Source organism: Danio rerio, chromosome 8 (assembly GCF_052040795.2).
Source record: "Danio rerio strain M-AB ecotype USA chromosome 8, GRCz13ab, whole genome shotgun sequence".
In the NCBI taxonomy this organism is placed as follows: domain Eukaryota; kingdom Metazoa; phylum Chordata; class Actinopteri; order Cypriniformes; family Danionidae; genus Danio; species Danio rerio.
This window is the reverse complement of record NC_141028.1, coordinates 26,057,463-26,071,385: the sequence shown is the minus strand read 5'-3', so window position 1 is coordinate 26,071,385 and position 13,923 is coordinate 26,057,463. Positions and strand designations below refer to the sequence as shown.

The window sequence follows — 13,923 nt, the reverse complement described above, 5'->3', positions numbered from 1 at the left end:
TAAGCACATACACTCTCAGAAATATAAGTATGGGAGGTTTACCTTTTATCTAAAGGAACACATTTGTAACCAAAGAGTTCATATTGGTACCACAAAGGAACATGTTAGTACCAAAATGTACCTAAAATGTACCTTTGAAGTACAATAGTGGACCTTTTAGATACAGATATGTATCTTTTGAAAGGATACAGCCCCAGTTACAGCTCTCATACCTTTATAGTATATTTAATGAGTGTACTAAATAAAAAAAATACAAATAGTTGCATTAAAATTGACAGGTAACATGCTAGTTTAGGTCACAATTCACAATATTAACAAACTAACACTACTAGCTTAACAAACTATTAATTAGCTGATTATTAATAGTTAGCAAGGTGGGTTTAGGTTTTGGGTATTAGGGATACAGAATAAGATTATACTTTATAACCACTGAACAGTAAATAACTTAATAATAAGCAGGTAGTTAATAGCATGCATTGCGACCTGAACTAAAGCAATACCCATTGACATTTTGTAGATTTAAGATTAAATTGGCTTGCCATCATTTGTGTTGTAACATTGCGGATGAATAATAAAAGAATAAGCATCCTCATTGAACACTTAGTATTCAGTGCTGATGCTCATGCATATATATATTTGCTCTGGGACGTCCCTGTGCTATTGACACAGCTCTTCTGCCTTCATCAAAATCCCATAATGCTCTTTGTGATGCAAAACACTTTACAGAAGCTATGAAGGAGATCTGGCCTCTCGGAGGTTCACGTACGGTCACAACGATAAGAAACAAATCTTTGGTGCTTGTTTAATCATCTAGGCTTGTTGGTTTAGACAATAAGTACAATCAGCGTCACATCAGCAACAGTGTTCATTAGTACAGAAGCCTGGGTCTGGCTTGAGAATTCAACACAGAGCTGTTCTGCAAAACATCTTCTTGCAATTATCTCAATGTGGTTTTGCACAACGGGGACTGTACAGTACATCTCATAACTACAACTATGACAACTATATACTTCCTTAATTACGACACTGTATTTTGCAGCTATGACTGCTGCTCAATATTACGACTTTTTCAATTACAATGCTAAATTACAATGCATAGTTGCATCATTATTAAAGACAATAAAAGGATATCTCAATTAGAACTCACAATTGGGGCTGTTTCTTACAACTTAAACAACTACCACTGAGTTGTAACTTTTTGTCAGAGTTGCAGTTTTCTCAGAACTGCATCTTAATATCTAGCAATTCAGACTTTTCCTCACACACTTCTTTTTTATTGTAATTTTTATATCTAAAAATTGACACTTAATCTTACAATTGCAGCTTTGTTTCTTTTAGTTGCAACTACATATTTTTCTCACAGTAAGATTATTAAAACCTTGAACACCATATATCACAATGGGAGCTTTGTTTTTTACAGTTGGAACTTTTTTCTCTGTTGTGAAGTTATATCTCACAATTGCTACTTTTTTCTTTGAACTGCAACTTTAAATCTCATAGTTCTTACATTATATCTCACAATTGCATTATCTCTCACTACTCTGACTTTGTTTCTTATAACTGGAACATTAAAACAAATATTACACTCTGACTTTGTTTTTCAGTTGTAAATTTTCTTCTCGTATATAGTTATACTTTACAATTGTGAATTTTTCCTCACAAATTTTTTTTCACAAAAATGATGGTTTGTTTCCTAAAATTGGAACATTATACATTCACTGGACACTTTAATAGGTACACCTGTCCAGCTGCTTGTTAACACAAAGTTCTAATCAGCCCGTCACATGGTTTGCTGCAGTTCAAACCGAGCCTCAGAATGGAGAAGAAAGGTGATTTAAGTGACTTTAAATGTGTCACCAGATCTCAATCCAATAAAGCACCTTTGGGATGTGATGGAATGGGAGAATCACATCATGGATGTGCAGTCGACAAATCTGCAATCATGTCAATATGGACCAAAATCTTTGAGAGATATTTCCAGTACCTTGATGAATCTAAAGATTAAGGGAGTTTTGAAGGCAAAAGAGGTACAACCCAGTACTAGCAAGGTATACCTAATAAAGTGAATCTCACAATTGTAACTACTTGCTACTGTATTTCTCACAACTACAGATTTGGTAAAACTTTTTTCTCAATCGCAACATTATACTGTATTTTGGATTTACGACTTTGTTTCTCATAATGGCAAAATTGTATGTTATAATCATGGATATATTTTTCACAATTGCACTGACTCATCTCACAATTCTCACAAGACATTTTTACTCACAGGTCTATCTTTCTCTCATGAATTGTGACATTATGCTTTCATTTTTTACTTTATATCTCTTATCTCAGACTCACAATAAATGTTTTTGCTTGCTTGAGCAAAGACTATGACTTTAAAATGTCTCATCATTCTGCTTTTTTGAGTACTGGACATTGTCACACTACTGTGTCTTCATACTGGTTTACACAGCATGAGTTTTTTTTTCATGTGCCAGAGTCCACTATACTGTGTAGATTGCTGCATTTGTCTTACCTCGCTACATGGTTGATGACAGGAGCAAAATTGGTGGGTCCATAAAGCTGGACAGTCTTCAGGCTCTCGTGATAAGCCTCTAGGATTCCCTCCATCCCATTGCAATACGGGTTATCAACATTGCCATTCTTCAAAGAAAACATCACAAATCAATCAACATTATGCCAATACTATCAAGGCCATAACAGTAGATTAGGTCTACCATTATTAAGGAAAATACAACAGTACAGTGCTCAGCATATATAAGTACACCCCTCACAAATATTTTAAATTCATATTTTTAATAGGAAGCTATACAATATTATATTTGTGCTTATACATTATATTAGTCAGTACTAAAGTCAAATCTGGAGCTTATCTAACAAAATAATTTACAATAATAATCCAAAAACTAGTGCAGCCAAACTTATATGTTATAGAAAAATATTAAAAATGCAAATTTAAAAAGAGGAAAAATCAAAAAAAGCAAAAAAAAATAAATAAATAAAAAGAAAATTGTTGTAATTTTGTGGGTTGTAATTTTTTTATATATTTTTTGCAATGTTTTGTTGGAATTTAATTGTATTATCTTTCAATTTCTAAATATGTTTGGTGACTAAAATATTAATTTAATAAATATATCTGTTTAATCAATCTGTTTTGTTTAAATGCCCCAAAATACATTGCCTATAAATATTCATTTTCAAAACAGAGTGTACTCAGTTATGCTGAGCACTGTATTTACATACCGTATACTTGTTTTTTTAGTGCATCTATACACTGGAATTTAAATCAGTGAATTGATTTGCAATGGTGCTTTTCGAGGACATAAGAAAAGGCATTAACCAAAAAAATGGTTCTTTCACAGTTCCATTTGCACACTCAAAACCTTCCACACTCATTTCCGTCAAACGCACCGTCAAAACTTTCTCCACTGTGGCGCCCTTAGGGATCTCAGTATCTGTTTCAGTATTTTAAGATTCATCATTAGATAATTATTCATGCTCTAAGGACAGTCATATCCGAAGAATTGGGGAGTGAAGCAGCAAGAATGAAAATGAATCCCAAGTTCCAGCACAAGAGAAGAGAGATAGGAGGAGAAAGAGCGAGCAAAAACTAATTAAGAGACTCAAAATGCTCAACGAGATGAGGGTTTGGCATACACACATCGTGACGTTAATGAGCAGGAGTGTCGAGAGGGCCTTATTTACACATTACACATAGACTTAACCAAGCATTACTAATTACAATATCATCCACATATACGTGCAAACAACTATATAAACACTTCAAAACAACATTGCATATAAAAATTCCACTCTGAGGAAAAAGCAACACTATTCATAAAAAGAACGGCACACATTCAGAAATGACTGTGGATGTGTGCCAGCTAGCACTGCAAATCAACATAATCTATCAAATCTAGGAACAGGTACCAGGGGAAATTCATGGGAAACCCGGCCATCGGGAGGAAGTTTGGCTCCAAAGCCCAACGCAGGAAACATCTTATCACTGTCGTAGTCCTGAATGATCTCACCGACGGCCTTTAAGGCCATGGCGTACGCGTTCATCTGATATGGGTTCATGTAGTGCAGGGAGGTAGACTGAGAAGGATTCCCTGGAGATTAAAAAAACAGAGTTAGACGGATCATAAATTTAGGCAAAATCTGATTCAGATCTGCATGCACTTCAAACAGTAAGAAAAAAATCCTTACCATTGGACGCAGTGAAATCAATGGCCACTGTGAAATGGATCTGAAGCCTAGTAGAGGGAAAAAAGTGAGAAGGTAAGAATATTAAATCAAAGCTTTTCACATTTTCACACATTACAGATGTGAGAAGTTGACGAGGCTCAACAAAGGTAACAGATCCTGATTCACCCCAAACTGTGGCTTCAAAACACTTGAATGTTTCCACTCCTGCTGTTCAAGAGCTTGGTGTAATTACCATCTCCAGCCCTGCATTGTGCCGCGTCTCTTTCACCTGACAGGCAGACAGAAAACCTCCTGCTCGGCAGCCAGACGCTCCTCACTATCAGCTCTGCCAACATCTGTGAAAACCCAATTCTTTTCCCTTGCTTTTTTTAATTGGAGCAACAGTGAAACTGTTCTCAGAACAGCAGTCGAGAAGGCACACGAAACCACCAACATCACAGGTATTCTCACAAGTCTGCTCCTCTTTTAAAATCGGTTGAAACTCCAGCTTAGTCCTGGATTGCAGATGCTTGTCCTGTGGTGAGACTGGCTGGAGGACACAGCATTCAGCACACACAGTGTGGAGCCAGTAATCAAACAGTGATTTTGATTCTGCAGGGTTCAGTGGGCATCAGAGAGCAGTGTTTGGAGGGGGTTAGGGGAGTGGAGTTTGTCTTTCATTTAAAAATATCTTTAAAGTTATCCAAAAAAATTATGTTGAATATATGCTATAACAGTATCAAATACTCTCAATAGGGTTAAGTTCTGGACTCTGAGGTGGCCAGTCCATATGTAAAAATGATGTCTTGTGCTCCCCGAACCATTCTTCACAATTTGAGCCTGCTGAATCCTGGCATTATCATCTTAGAATATACCCTTGTCATTAGGAAAGAAACAATCCATTGATAGAATAACCTGGTCATTCAGTATGTTTAGGTACTGGCTAACCTTATTACTCAACCCAGGCTCGTTCTGAAAATGCGCTGCTATATACATTTCTGGAGAGCACCAAATACATCCCAGGAGCTTTTTTTTTTTTTTTGCAGTTTTTTTTTTCACGTATCCACCAGATGCAGCTGTGTATGCTTTTCAGTGTCAAGTTTAATCTTAAATTTTTCTTGCGAGTGCCATTCACGCTTGCTGTTTGTGCGTAAATCTAACTGACTGACCGATTGACTGACCCACCCTTCTCCTTTCCTAAGCCCAACCAATAGTGTTTTCAAAAGCAATCTGGAAAAAGAAAAGCCCTTGCCTAATTTGTACCATGTTTTCTGATTTACCACATTCTCACATAACTATTTACTTGTTTATTTTATTTGTTGGCTTCTATTTTTGTCTTACCCGCTTTCTGAAACCATTCTTTGTCAGACTCAAACCCCGCAGTCAACTTCTCTCTGCGTCTCAAGTCCACTGATATACATGGCGCACTAACTGGACAAACTGGTAATAACGAGAAAGCCATCCATACTGAGGTAAGCGGTCAGCTGGTAATCACGAAAAGGAACGGCATCATACCACCCCGTAGCGGTCATTTTAAAGACAAAATGCAGCCATAGAGCATACTTCTGGCTACATAATTCGCGATCTCCAGAAATTAATATAGGACTACTTTTTTTCAGAATGAGCCTATGCTCTTATTATTTGGGCATATACCATTGAAGATCATAGACCTAACCTAAACTGCAGCATCCCCAGATCACAGCACTGGCCCACAGGCTTGTATAATCCGCCTTTCCTCTTACCCTGAAGCGCCCATCATTCTGGAATCAGGTAAATTAGGACTGATCAGACCACATGACCTTCTTCCAATGCTCCTGAGTCCGATCTTTATACTTTTAAGGTTTTTTTTTTTTTTTTACCTCTAATTAGGGTCACTGATAAGTGATTTTTTTTTTAAGACTACAGAGATTTTTAGGCTCAATCCCGTGTGTTCCATGTTCACTATTAAAACCTAGCTGTTAATTCTACTGTTATTTTATATTATTTGATTTCAGCAGAGATTGATGTGATTCAATATTTTTTTCTGACCACATTTTTAATTCAAATATGATGGTACCCCACTATAATTTAAGTTTTTTGGACACATTGTATGGTTCCTAATCCAATTTTAGTTGTTTCAGAAATCTCTAAAAGATGTTTCTTTGCTTGATGCCAGTAATTTGACTGTTCTGAAACAGATCACATGATGTGACTATGCAGTAATTATCCATGCTTTCACCTCCTTGCTGGCACAGGATGGCAAAACGTTGTCACATTGACGTTGTACCTCAACATCGTAGGGGCGTTAGATTTTGTTTGGAAATGAAAATCGGATTGACATTAAGGTCCTAAAGTCAACCAAAAATCAATGTCTAATCATGTTGCACCTTGATGCTGTGTGGACGTTATCGCTATGACATTTATCAGTTTTGGTCACTTCCCAACACAACCTAAAATCAACCAAATATCAACATAATTTGATGCCATTATTGGACGCCAAAATAAAGTTGTCCTTAGACGCTGGATAGACATTGAAATTTGGTCACCTGACGTCATGAATCTAATTTGTGCCTGCTGGGCTAATCCGTGACTTATTTTTAGCACACTGAATGCAACAGAATTTGGTAAGTTGGGTGAAAAGTGGATTTTAAAATATTTTTTCCTGTTTCAATTTTTCAAAACTTCAAGTCAAAATTTTGTATATGGCAGTGCTGTTGCCAACACAAAATAGTTAATTTTCAAAATCAAAATTCAAAATACAAGTAAAACAGTAAAATAATATGTGAAAATCTTTCATATTAATACAATGGCTAATGTCTTATTTTTCTGTTTTGTTAGAGTGTAGGTCTCAGTTTTTGTCTAGCTCATAAACTATAATTTGCAGCAATATATAAGCTGCTTTGGTTTGATATTCATTATTAAAAGTTATAAAAATATTTATATAGAATATATTTTATATAGAATACATTTCTAAATGCTCACTGTATTATTTGCAGTTATATATAAGATTCTTTGGTACAATATTCATTATTAAACGTTGTAAAAATAAATGTACAGAAATTACAGAACTCATTCGGAGCATTTCTAAATGTTCACTGTATGCTAACTGCATTAAAAACTCATTTTGTTTAGTCTGCTATTCTTTTTTTGCGTTCTATCATTTTTAGCTCTAAATGAAGGCCCTGAGCCCACAGAAAAACAAAAGCAGAATCTGAACACCTGCAGAAATGATTATACGCTAGCAAACAACCTTTTCTGCAGTTGATTGGAGTACAGCACTTGTACAGATCACCTCTGAAGAGCTCAAAATATCATAATGACATCTAATGTCTGAATCTCAATGGCTCTCCCATTTCAGCATGAACTCTGCATGAGTCTGCTGTGCAAATGAGAAGCGAGGATGCCAGCGAGTGATGTCGCAAAACATGAAGTAGGAGGTCAGTGAATATTTATGAAACCTTTCCGTGCAGACAAAGATATCATGATTATCTTAAAAAAAACACACACACAAACGGGGATGTTTCTACATTCAAATGAAGGGCCTACAGCTGTCATTCATGCACAATCCCTGTGGCGAGATGTTTTCCTTAAAACTGATTCATCTGCAGAGACCAAATCACTCATGTACATTCACATGTATAACCACACACTTGATAATGAGAGATTCAGGTCAGGTAATATTCAATTGTGACACAAGAGTATTGTGTTTAGGTTAAGACCTTGGATGAAGACCAAAAAACTGCATCCTTCTTTATTTTGTTTTATATTTAACTCAGCACAATACAGTAAAGGCAGGGGGAGCAGAACAATAGTGATTAACAAGCTTTGTTTATGCTCCTTTATCTTCATTCCTTTTTTTTCTGTCCATCCCAAAGTTTTTTTTTTTTCTTTGATTATCACTGATGTCTCCAGGCACATAGTCTGGGCTGGTGCATTAATCTGCATTATAGCAGAGACCTCAACAGCTTCTTTGGTGGAGACGAGGAACCTCAGAGAGCTTTTGGACCGGAGCTGTTATATGAACAACATTTATCTTAATGCTGGAATTCTGAATGTCATCTATAGGAGTGGGGAAAACTGCTGGAATGGAATGATATAGAATGATAGGATTGCGACTGTCACATTAGAAACAGTGCAGTCCAATGAATGCAAAATGACTATTTTTTTAAAATAAAAAATATCTCTCAATATACTAATGTGCAACTGGATCCAACGACACACATCTCTGCAATGCGGTAGTTTTAGAATTCCTCACTGTACGGTTATGAATGTCTTGTTGTGTCTTTCTAAAGCTAGATTCCCCTTGTGAGTTTGACAGTGGAGTCTGATGCATTCAAGAGACCTCTAAAGATGTAATCACCTACACAAAAACACTTCACTCAGATCTGAACAAAATAAGAGGTTAAAATATAGCTGCAGGAAGCAATAAAGGGGCCAATCAGGCAGAAAGAACAGGCATGGCAGCAAGCACAAGAGAAACTGGAAAAACCAACAAAGTAGAGATTTTAGGAGATCATTCCGGAGAGCAAAATGGTTGAAAGCCCGTATATTCAACAAGCAGTCTGGAGGCAGAATGAGCAGCAAGCTTGGCAGAGAGCAAGTCAAGTCACGCATTGACTGGCTGAATTCATTCTAAGATTATTTTTCTGAAATATTAAAATGTAAATAATACAAAGCTTTGCAGAAATACAAGCTCATATGCTTTTTGGTACTGTTCAAAGATATTTCATTGTTACATTATTCCAAAAAGGTTTAGATTATCAAAAAAAAAAAATGTTTGATTACTTTGAGTCTGTAGGGTATGAAGATGATATGGGCCCGATTTGGTGAAATTCAGAGAAATGGTCTAGGAGGAGTTTCAAGAGTAAATTTTCGCTATAAATCAAAATGGCATTCAGTAAGTTTAGGCAGTTATCTGGTATAACTGGTATTTATGCTGGTATGCGATATTTGGTCATTTTTAATGGGCTCTATGCACAGCTAGAGTTTTATAGCCATTGATAAACTTTCTGTGAAAGCTTAAAAATGTGCATTACGTCCCAGAATGTCTGTCTTTGTTTTGTTTTTTTAACCCCCAAAGCCAGTTGAGACAATTATATTTTAACACCCTGGGTTGCTTTTGTGGAAAATAGCATATTTCATTCATTCAGTCAGAAGGGCTCTCAAAACATACGTCTGAGATGAAATGCGATCTCCGGTGGATAGTAGCAGACTCCGAAATGAGACGCAGATTCAGAGTTCCACACGAGGTGGTTATTAATTAGCAAATAATATAAATATTATGAGTGTAAACATTAGGTGAGCAGGTTACATTGTAACCGCGTGTCTTAACAACATGCTACATGACAAGATACGCAGTGATACTCAATTTGGCTGTTTGCACCAGACAAAACACAACAGAAATTTAAATACAGCCATTCAGAAGCACAGAATAGTGCAAGTACTGCACTTCAACCAAATGGTAAGGTTTATTATCTAATTAATACATACGGTACCTCTTTAACATTATTAAATGTACATGCTGAATCAGTTCAGTTTTAAACAATTTATTCTATTTTCAAGATCTGAGGTGAACTTTCTGCTGCTGCTTTCAGTAATATGGCAATACATGTTGTGTAAATTGGCATTCAAACTCATATTATTGGCATTTAACACTGAGTAAAGAATATGATGTGTACCTGAGGTGATCATTGTCAGTTTGTCCTATGGTTCAGCTACTGGAAATAGAAGCCGTTTTTAAATATATATATTTTCAGGTGTTGTTTAGAACAAAAACTCCTGTTATTATAGAGAATATTCCTTTTGTCAAGTGCCGTTGCTTTTACTTAGAACACGGTTTAAATCAGCCTTTAGGCTCAATAGTCGCTCACTCCTATTGGTGTCTTCAATCTGGCAACCTGTGAGTATGTGTGTTTTGAACCAGGCCTGCAATACCTTGTTCAACCACTGTGTGTCAAACTTACATATTGTCGCTTTAAAAATGTGACATCATATTCTAAAACATCATGTTTCAGCAACCCATTAGATATTATTCAACCTGTTCCTTCGAATTTATCATAGACTGTTTGTCCAATTATCACCAAAACTGGCTCAGATCATTTTCAGACAATTCTAGCAAATAGTTGGTGTGTGTTATGACAACCATGACATGAGGTTGCCTGCAGTTTTGGCAAAGTGTCACCTAGTGGTCAAGATATATGCAAATTGATACAAAACAATGCCCAATATTCCCATGTTTCACATTTTGAGTGTCAGCCTTTTTACTTTTTTCGCCAAAAAGTCTATATTTTATACATTCATTTATTATTAACAAATTCTTTATACATTTTTGACATACATACTGTATTCAAATAATTTCAGGGCAACCTGTGGTTAAAAATTGACAATAACTTCGGAATAAATTGATCTATTGAATTGAAACCGGTCTGTTCATTGGTTCATGCTTAGAACTGGGCTATATGTACACAGACTTTTAATTTTCAGCCAGGCAGCCCAAGGGCTTCCAGTGAACTTTCTTTCCATTATAGAAATTGTCCCATTTAAGATCTGATTTCTTTAAAAATCAGCGATCTTCACTGCCTGTTAGATATACAATATAAAGTGGGTCTCAGATTGGACAAGAAGCACTGCATTAAACTCCATTTCCCTCAGCCATGCCATATGACACTTTATTTTACCCTAGTATTTTCAATGGAATTTCTGCGCTAGCCTGTTGCTGCTGATGGCGCTAGTGGTTACAACAGTCTTTCGTCTTGTTTTACACTTGAACAACTAAATGAATTCTTAAGTCTATTTAATTTAATGTATTGCCATTAAATTACAACATCGATGCTGTAAAAACAAAATAGTAAAAAATAGTCACATTAAAGTAGAATGTCTGACTTCAGCATTGTTTTTTACATAAACAAGAATGATCACTTAGCATGTTTCTTAAACATCTGCAAACATATTATGGCATTTATGCTTCGGAAGAGTTAAAAACTTACACACAGCACATCATGATGTCATGATATCAATGATATTGACTAAATCTTTTTATGATAATGTATGTTAATTCTTATAAATGTAAATGATGTGTATTTTTCTGAATTGATGAAAAAGTCCAGTGACCCCTTGCCAAAACCAAAATACTGTACATGAGACAAATGAAAAATGCAAAAATGCCTATTAATTATTTTAATACATAAAAAATACATACAATTAATAGAAAGAAAAAAAGGAAAAAAGTATATAGATTTAATTTCAACTATTCTGCACTTATCAAAAAGTCTTTTGCTGCAGAAGAAGGAATATTTCTCTACCTAAAATTACTGAGCACAATGTAAATGATAATATCAAGTCTATAAGGAAATTCCCGCAGTCCAATCTTTTCAAAAACATGATTAAACATTTAATAAGGTCCTTGGAAAAGGTTTTAAATTTTGCATTAACTCTCAGAGCAGCCTTTATGACCTGCGGTATAATTAACACCTCTCTCTAGACTGGATTGTTTCACTCATTCACAGCAGTAAAAGAGAATTCATCTCACTCTCTGAACCACTACACTGCGATTTAAGAGCGAACAGGGTTATATATAGTCCTCTTTGTAAAGAGGAAACTGAATGAAACGTGCAGCAATGGGAAATCCATACAAAGGTCTGCTTTCAGCATCAATATTAAAGGTCAGAGTCTGATGGAGAAAAATAACAAAGGTGAAAAGCTGACAGAAAGCAGTTTGAGAGTGGACAGAGTGATCTGACTCAGTGTGAACGGGACGTGATATGGATTACTCCAGTGTGAAAGGTCAGACACGTCTTACGGATAGTCACAGATCATGGACGGTTTACACTCTTGCTCTCTTTCTGACTCGCCACTCTCTTTATTTTTAAGCTAGCTACTGACATGTTTTTTTTTATCTTATAGAAACGAGGAAACATTTTTTCATCTAAATAAGATACGAAAGTTCAGGGTTTCATTTTTTTAAAGAAATGAATACTGTTGTTCAGCAAAGACACATTAAACTGATCAAAGGTGACAGTGAAGACATTTATGTTTTAGAATATTTCCAATAAATGCTGTTAGCTTTTTTAACTTTATTAATGGATCCTATCAAAATGTATCACTAGCTATGTTTCCATCCACCTATTTTTATGCATTTTGGAGATGCACATAAAAATCGGATTGTGAAATGCCAAGACACGCATATATTTTGAAAATGTGCAATAAAAACGTATGCACATAAGTGAGTAGGATAAACTTTTTATTCGATAAGAAAAGATGCACATTAACTACAATGAAAACACTTTTACCGAACAAATTCCAGTATGCGTATTAAAGTCATGTGATTTTGATATAAGAGATCATGTGATGATAAAAATGTGTGTGAATGAACAAACCAGCAGGCTGACCACACTGTAAAACATCTGAAATGTTGTTTGGTCATTCTAAAATGTTTTAATCATTCCAGTATTAGTGTCTATATATTATTAATTATCTCCAGAATCAAGAGCGTCTGTGCTCCACATCTCATGCCTTCAAATGCCACTACGCATTCCTTGCATGCGCAATAAACGCAAGTCATTTATTATTATTATTAAGATTTATGCAGCTACTCCTACCACAGCAAATTTTATTTTAACTTTTGATATTTGGCACTAGTTAATCAGGAAGTGATTGTTTTGTTGTCTTTGACTCCACCTTTATTCGCACATCTTTATGTGATATTCCTGTTTTGAATTTAATTCACATCTTTAAATGGAAACTGAAATGTTAAAGTGGCTACTTTTCAACACTGATAATAATGTGAAATGTTTTAAGCATATAAGGATTTTAAATGAGGGATGATGCTGAAAGTTCAGCTTTGGCATCACAGGAATAAATAGCATTTTAAAAGTATTCAAATGTAAAACAGATATTTAAAATTGTAATGATATTTCACAATATTGCTGTTTATGTAAAATTTGTTAGAATAAAACTTTCAGAAACATTAAAAAAAAAGCTTAGCTTTTAGTATGTGGAAAATATTACATTCATTCATTTATTTTCCTTCGAGAGTTCAGACTGCATTTTTTAAGCCCCGATTTTGAGAAATCGTGGACAAATGCCTAAAATCACAGGCAAATCAGTGCTTGCTCATGTGAGTAACAATAACACAGTGGACTTCCGGTTATGGCGAGGTGCTGAGAGGTCGAAAATTTTTAGCTCTGCTGCTAACTTGCGATCAATCCTACAATACCAACCAGAATTATATCTTAAGTCAAGCAACACAAATATAAAAGCATAAGGAAGAAAAATGTCACGCAAAGGTACCAGAAAAGACAAGAAAAAGACCAGAAACGAAGATGAATATTCTGAGGGTGAAGAAACTAACGACGCCATGGCAGCTGGTGAGGGCCCTGACGAAGATGATGACGAAGCAATAACTTCGGATGGTAACAACGAAGATATCATGAAAGCTATAATGTCCTTGAAAAGTGGACTTTACAAAAAAATTGATGGAGTCCAAGCAACAATTACGACGATAAGTAAGGAGATAAAGGAATGCACAGGGCGGATAGCACAAGCGGAGCAACGCATTTCGGATGCCGAAGATAATGTCAACGGGCTGTTATCCAGAGTGAGCACGCTAGAAAATACTGTCAAAACGCTTTCAAACAAAGTGGAAGATTTGGAATGCAGAAGTCGACGGAACAACATAAGACTTGTGGGACTACCGGAGAAAGCGGAGGGCCAGGATACGGTAACGTTTTTGGAGAAGTGGATACCGGAGGC

General features: G+C 35.6%; 1 protein-coding gene across 8 annotated transcripts in view; it reads right to left on the bottom strand.

Annotated features, from left to right (window-relative positions):
• The window catches only part of cpne5a (copine Va), a 198,250-nt gene that overhangs the window by 22,365 nt on the left and 161,962 nt on the right, over positions 1-13,923 (bottom strand). For all 8 annotated transcript variants that reach the window (XM_087263727.1, XM_087263724.1, XM_087263726.1 and 5 more), the window contains 3 exons: positions 4,216-4,262; positions 3,937-4,118; positions 2,522-2,649 (listed from right to left, as the gene is read on the bottom strand). In XM_087263727.1, the coding sequence (XP_087119853.1) occupies positions 2,522-2,649; positions 3,937-4,118; positions 4,216-4,262 (357 nt within the window). The remainder of the gene's footprint in view (positions 1-2,521; positions 2,650-3,936; positions 4,119-4,215; positions 4,263-13,923) is intronic.